Raw genomic sequence first — 7,282 nt, forward strand, 5'->3', positions numbered from 1 at the left:
GGGGTCGCCACGAGGAGGCTGCGCGGTGAGGACGGCCTGGTGGGTCCCCTAGCCGGCCCGAGGACCCAAAATTGAGGGTCCAGGACCCCGGACTCCGTTCGGACCTAAAACCCAAACCTAGGCACATCCGGAACTTGGAGCTTGAGTTTGGATTGAGAGATCTCAGACCTGGAACCTGGAACCCAAACCTAGGACTGAGAGACCCCAGCCCCAGCTTCATTGGGATGTCTGTCCAAGAGGTCCCAGGCGTACTGAGTTCTGGCGTTCCCCCACCCCTACACCCCACGAGGAGGCTCCAGGCGTCCCCATACTTTGCATCTCAGAAGGGCCAGGGAGCGCATAGATCCCTGAAAGGGCAGGTCCCTGTTGAAATGAACGACATAGACCCCGGTCACGCCTGGCACCATGTCCCTCAGATTACAGCCCCACAATTAGTCAGGACTTGCCCATACCTGACTCTGCCTTTATTCAACTCCCAGATCAGATCTTGAGACCATAGGACCTAGAGTCACCCCCAAACAGTCCCTGAATGTTCACCTAAGACCTGGTGCCCCCACATCTGAGACACTCTTATAGTCTCAGGACCCCTGAGACAGCAGGACCCCCGGGACAGTTTCAAACAGAGTTTGAAACTCTGTTATGCTCTGGAATCTCCAGATGCTGCCCCAACATCTGCCCACAACTGAGTGCCCGCAGACCTGGCCTCCAATCCAGGAACACTGAAGTCTAAGATGTCCAGGGAACCCCCAGACACCCTAGGACCCCGGACTCCTTATGATGCACTGAGTGCTCGGATATACTCAAACACGAGATGTTCTCTTACCAAAATGACTTGGGATACCCATCCCAGAGCCCCCAAGATCCACATATCAGACACCAAGATGCTCTGGAAGCCAGGGATCAAAGACCTCCACAGGTCCACCCACCCCAAAGCCAGGGTTCTCAGGAGCTTTGGATATCATTTATAGGACTCAGAGGTGCCTGGTGCCCTCAAATGTGCGACTGAAGGCTACCAACACTTCAGGGCCCGAGATACTGGTCTCAAGTTCTCAAACGGCCCTCTCACAGTTCCTCCTGGACCTAGATTTTGAGACCCCAAATGCCCTGGAATCTTCAGCTTCTTTCTATCCACAGATTCCCGACCCCTTAAGGGCTGGGAATCCAGCTCCCAGAAGACGGGATGCTCATGGCGACCCAGACCTCTGACCCCCTTGGCCCTCAGCCCCTGTGTGATCCCAAGGTACTTTAGGAGCACTGGATCCAATACCCCAAAGGTGCCACTGACCCCCAAATGCAAGGCTCAAGACCCTACAACATTGGGATTGTTCCTGATCCAAGACCTTCATCCCTCCAAACCAGAGGCATTCAGATTTGCGGTGCCCCAAGACCCTAGCACCCTCCCACCCCATATTTCTTTGGACTCAAACCTCTCTAGCCTGATGAACCCCAAGATGCCTCTACATCCGATTCCCCCAGCCCCACTTGTCCATCCTTGGAGACCTGCTGCCCCTTGAATCCTGCCATCCATAGGCCCCCAAAACTCCAAGGTTCCAGACTCTGGAATTCTGGTCCCAAGGATCCCGGCCCAAGCCCCCAGCAATCCTCAGAATTACCCCTTTACCTTAGGGTGGGATTCCTTCCATTTGGAACTCATTGTAGGACTGCCCAGGGTGGGGCGCAGTGGCTCATGCCTTGTAATCCCAGCACTTTGGGAGGCCAAGGAAGGAGGATCGCTTGAGGCCAGGAGTTTGAGACCAGCCTGGGTAATGTAGTGAGACCCTGTCTCTTAAAGAAAAAAAAAAAAAAAGGGACCAACTAGGAGCTCCGTCACTGTCATGTCTAGGACCCAGCATTGTCACAGATGATTATGCAGAGTCTTCATTAAGTGAAGGCATACAGCCCAGGGTTTCGAGGAGCTGGAAGTCACACCAGTCTGCTGGCCATGCTGTGCCCTTGGAAGTGTGTGCAATGGAACCTTTCAGGCTAGGTATGGCTCTGCTGTCCCACAGCCCCCACCCTTGCAGATCTTCCTTCAAGTTCAACCTTAATTCCTAGTCCAGGTTCAAGTTCAACCTTTTATGTTCTGCCCCTCCATTAACCCCTTCTCTTCCTATTTATTTATTTGTTTGTTTGTTTGTTTTGAGACAGAATCCCGCTCTACCACGCAGGCTGGAGTTCTGTGGCACAATCTCGGCTTACCACAATCTCCCCTTCCCGGGTTCAAGCCATTCTTCTGCCTCAGCCTCCCGAGTAGCTGGGATATCAGGCATGTGCCACCACACCTGGCTAGTTTTTTGTATTTTGAATAGAGATAGGGTTTCACCATGTTGGCCAGGATGGTCTCGAACTCCTGACCTTGTGATCCACCTGCCTCAGCCTCCCAAAGTGCTGGGATTACAGGCGCGAGCCACTGCGCCTGGCTCTCTTCCACTTTAGAGTTAGAAGTTGCTTCAGGAAATTTGAAAGCCTGTAGCCCGCTGAGTCTCTTCTTCTGTGCAAGGGGGGAGTGCCACAGGCTTTTTTTTCCCCAAGTGAAATGGGACTTCCAGTGGATTGAAGATCCGGTGTCCTGTATGGGGGCATCAAGGTCTTGGAGCAAGACAGCCTCAGTGTTGTGTGGGCTTGGAACCTGCATCTGGCCCCAAGCATCTGGAACTGTGCACTTAACCTTTCTTCATTACCCAGACTTGGATGGCCTTGTTGGGGTTCAACGGATAGGTCCTCTGTCTCTTCCTTTAAATTATTAACTATTTATTACATCCGGAACCTGTGAGATTCAGCACTCCCAACCAGACCCTGGGATGGGTGAGAGAAAAGCGGGGGTGTCTCTCCCCTCCCAACTCTGCCCAGCTCTCATCACTGTCAGACCCACCAGAGCTGAGGGTGGAGGGATTGGGGGCTGGGGCAGCCTGGGTTCCCATGCCCCTCTCTGTGCCTCGGTCTCCCCCCTTCCGTGGTGGGCAGGGGGGAAGCTCCATTCTTAACCTACCTCGTTTTGGGGAGGGGTGGGACGGGGGACCAGAGTGCTGTACGGTGCTGTGGGATCTGCAGATGAAGCGGTGGGGGCTGGGGAAAGGTCCCCTGGCCACCACTTCCCAGCAGCGCCTCTCCCAGGTCCCCCAGTCCTGCTCCCTGCTGAGACCCACCTCTGATCCATGATTCCCCTTCATTGCCCCCAAATCAGGGGTGCATGGAGGGCCGCCCTGGGAGCCAGGAAGACCTCAGACCCTAGAGCCCCCAGGCCCAATTTCCCAGCCGCTTGCCCCTCAGATTGGATGCTTGGCCCCCAGATTTGGGGGAGGCACCCCAACACATATCTTCCTGATCTTGATTCTAAGCCAGTCTGTGACCTCAATATTGTTAGTGTCAGTGCAGGCTGAAGTGGTGGGGGAGGATGGGGGCCAAAGACCCAGCCTTGTCATCGGGGGAGGGGGCACGAGATCTGCTCCAAGAAATGTCTGTGACAAAGTCTCAGCCTGTGTTATTTATTTGCCTCTGTGTACCCCACCCACTCACCTTCCTGAACTGCCAAACAAGTCTCCTACTTCAATTCTCCCTTCTCCCATCAGACCCTCAAGCTGAGTTTTATAAGACACTCAACAAGTGCATTTATTGAACACCTAATTATGTGCCAAGCCCTGCTGAAAGCACTGGAGATAAAGCAGTGGGCAGAGCAGACCGAAGTCCCTCCTGCAAAGAGTTTATGAGCTTTATAATAGGGGAGATAATGAGTAAATGACTTAATATGTTAGAAATGATAGCAGAAAGAAAAAAAGAAAGTGGGAATGGGGGATACACACCGTTTTAGCGAGAGTGGCCAGGTCAGGCCCTCCTCAGGAGCTGGCATTTGTTGTCGTCGTTTTGAGACGGAGTCTGACTCTGTCACCCAGGCCAGAGTACAGTGGCATGATCTCTGCTCACTGCAGCCTCTGCCTCCTGGGTTCAAGCGATTCTCCTGCCTCAGGCTCCCAAGTAGCTGGGACTACAAGTGGGTACCACGATGCTCGGTTAATTTTTGTATTTTTAGTGGAGTCAGGGTTTCACCATGTTGGCCAGGCTGGTCTCGAACTCCTGACCTCAAGTGATCCACTTGCCTTGGTCTCCCAAAGTGTCCCAAGTGATTCCAGGTGGAAATCTCCCAAGTGATTACAGATGTGAGCCACTGTGCCCGGCCAGGGGCTGGCATTTGAATAAAGCCCTGACGGGGGTGAGGGAGTCCTGGGGATGTCTGCAGGGAAGGGTGTTTTAAGTAAAGGGAACAGCCAGTGCAAGGCCCTGAGGCAGGAGTGTGTCTGGTAAGTCTGAGGAGCTTCAGGGAGCTAGAGTGTTGAGAGGGGAGGAAGGAAAGAAGAGAGTGCCAGGAGATGAGGGCAGAGGGGCGATGGGGCAGATCTGTAAGGCGCTGAAGGCACTGAATGGACTTAGGTTTTTACCCTGAGAGAGACTGAGCCACAGGAAGTTTCAAGCATGGAAGGGATGTGACCTGACTCAGTTCACAGGCTCCCTCTGCTGCATGTGGTCAGCAGAGTGGGAGTGGGCTGGGGGGCAGTTTGCCAAAGAGGAGGCTGCTGTGAAGGTTCAGGACAAGACAGCGGCAGGCAGGTCCAGGGTAAGGGCCCTGAAGAGTGGAGAAGTGGACAGGTGCTGGGCCTACTTTGCAAATAGAATCCACAGATTTATATATGGGGTTTGAGATAAAGAGAGGAGTCAAGATTGGAAGTCCAGGTTTTTGGTTGGAGCAATTTTTTTTTTTTTTTTTGATTGAGATCATCACCCAGGCTGGAGTGCAGTGGCATGATCACAGCTCATTGCAGCCTCAAACTCCTGAGCTCAAGTGATCCCCCCACCTCAGCCCCCCGAGCAGCTGGGATTACAGGTGCGCACCACCAATCCTGGCTAATTTAAAAAATGTTTTTGTAGAGACATGGTCTCACTATGTTGCCTGGTCTGGTCTTAAACTCCTGGGCTCAAGCGATCCTCCCACCTCAGCCTCCTGAAGTGTGGGGATTACAGGTGTGAGCCACTGTGGCCCACCTCTGGGCAATTTTTAACATTCGATTTATGTCAACAAATAGCCCCCCAAGTGTCCTGCCTTGGGGTAAACAGGGTTATGGGGTTACTCAGATCTGTCCTTAAGGAACAAGTTCTATCCCTGTTCTTCCCTCTAGGCTCCTGGTCCACCCCCAACTTCCAGCAGAATTGTTTAGGAACTACTGGATACCAGAATACTGTAAGGAAGAGATTAGATCTAGCACAATGTTTACTTAGCAACAGCAACAAAACAACAGTAGTAGTAACCGTAGAAATAGGTTCCGTGGTTTAAGAGCATGGAGTCTGGAATTTCATCTTCAAGCCGTGGCATCACCAGGAATTCACTCTGTGACTTATCTTCTCTCAATCTTAGTTTTCTCCTCTGTAAAAGAGATAAGATACTTTGCCCAGTAGTACACATTAAATGCTATATATATATATTAGTTATTCTTTATTAAGTACTCCCTTTTTATCTGCTAAGCACTTTTTACATATGAAACTCCAATTAATCCTCAGTAACAGCTCTAAGAGGTAGGTACTATTATCCCCGTTATATAGATGGGAAGCAATTTGGCAGGAACATGGAGCTGGTGAGTAATAGAATCAAACCCTAACCCTTGTCTGCCTGACTCCTAGGGTATAATTTCTCAACCACTATGGTGCACTGCACCTACTCATTCCAAGGCTTAGAAGGGAGAGGAGTGAAGGCCTAACAGGCGCATTGTGACCGATGAGGAGGGCCTGGTGTGTGAGGGGTGTGCCGGGATTCCTAGGTCCCTTATGTAATTCAAACCCTGAGGTGTAAAGGAGGGAGAAAGTTTTGGATTTTAGGCTGAGTTGGGTGAACACCACTCCATCTGGGCTGCTTTAAGAGCAGAGGACAGGGCCAGGCACACTGGCTCAAGCCTGTAATCCCAACACTTTGGTAGGCTGAGAGGGAAGGATTGCTTGAACCCTGGAGTTAAGAGGCAAACCTGGGAGACATAGCTGGACCCCTCTCTATAAAAATTTCTTTTTTGACATGGAGTCTCGCTCTGTCGCCCAGGCTGGAGTGCAGTGGCTTGATCTCGGCTCACTGCAGCCTCTGCCTCCCGGGTTCAAGTGATTCTCCTTCCTCAGCTTCCTGGGCAGCTGGGACCACAAGTGCATGCCACCATGCCTGGCTAATTTTTGTATTTTTAGTAGAGATGGGGTTTCACCATGTTGCCCAGGCTGGTCTCGAACTCCTGACCTCAAGGGATCCACCCACCTCAGCCTCCCAAAGTGCTGGGATTACAGGCGTGAGCCACCACGCCCAGCCTCTACAAAACTTAAAAAAAAAAAAAAAAAAAAAAGGCCGGGTGCGGTGGCTCACGCCTATAATCCCAGCACTTTTGGAGGCGGAGGCGGGCGGATCACGAGGTCAGGAGATCCAGACCATCCTGGCGAACACGGTGAAACCCCGTCTCTACTAAAAAAATACAAAAAAATTAGCCGGGCGTGGTGGCGGGTACCTGTAGTCCCAGCTTCTACGGACGCTGAGGCAGAAGAATGGCGTGAACCCGGGAGGCGGTGGAGCTTGCAGTGAGCGGAGATCGCGCCACTGCACTCCAGCCTGGGCGACAGAGCGAGACTCTGTCTCAAAAAATGACCCGTCGCAGTGGCTCACGCCTGTAATCCCAGCACTTTGGGAGGCCAAAGCAGGAGGATCGCTTGAACCCAGGAGATGGAAACCAGGCATGGCAACATGAGGAAACCTTGTCTCTACAAAAAAATTAAAAACAAATCAGCCGAGTGTGGTGGTCTGTGCCTGTGGTCCCAGCTACTAGGTATAAGCCATCAAGCCTGACTGATTTTTAAAAATTTAGCTGGGAGGTTGACGTGGGAGGATCTCTTGAGCCCAGGTGGTCGAGGCTGCAGTAAGCCGTGACGGCACCACTGCAGTCCAGAACGATAGAGCGAGATTTGCCTCAAAAACAAACCAACAAAACGCCAGCAGAGGACAACTGAGGGAGGAAAAGGAAAAGGACACCGAAGCTGTTTTTATGTTACCGCAACAGTGACACCCGCCGCCAGTTTGTCTAACATCGGAGATCCGGAACGCACTGCGATTTACAGCGCCAGGGGGCGTTCCTAGAACCCTGTCAGGTTACCCGAGGGGCGGGGAGGGCGGGCCCCGGGGCGGGTTCGGCGTCCTCCTGTGCCAATGGGAGCACCCAAGCCCCTGCGCGGGAAGATGCCGATTGGTCAGTGCCGCCAGACGCTGCGAGGA

At 52.5% G+C, this 7,282-nt stretch overlaps 1 protein-coding gene across 1 annotated transcript in view; it reads left to right on the forward strand.

Moving 5' to 3' along the window:
- The first annotated feature begins 7,216 nt into the window (after window positions 1-7,216).
- FAM98C (family with sequence similarity 98, member C) overlaps window positions 7,217-7,282 on the forward strand; it is an 8,072-nt gene continuing 8,006 nt past the window's right edge. The window contains exon 1 of the mRNA XM_011973399.1: window positions 7,217-7,256. Within this exon, the coding sequence (XP_011828789.1) occupies window positions 7,217-7,256 (40 nt within the window). The remainder of the gene's footprint in view (window positions 7,257-7,282) is intronic.

This window comes from Mandrillus leucophaeus, unplaced genomic scaffold (assembly GCF_000951045.1).
Source record: "Mandrillus leucophaeus isolate KB7577 unplaced genomic scaffold, Mleu.le_1.0 Scaffold137, whole genome shotgun sequence".
Classification (NCBI taxonomy): domain Eukaryota; kingdom Metazoa; phylum Chordata; class Mammalia; order Primates; family Cercopithecidae; genus Mandrillus; species Mandrillus leucophaeus.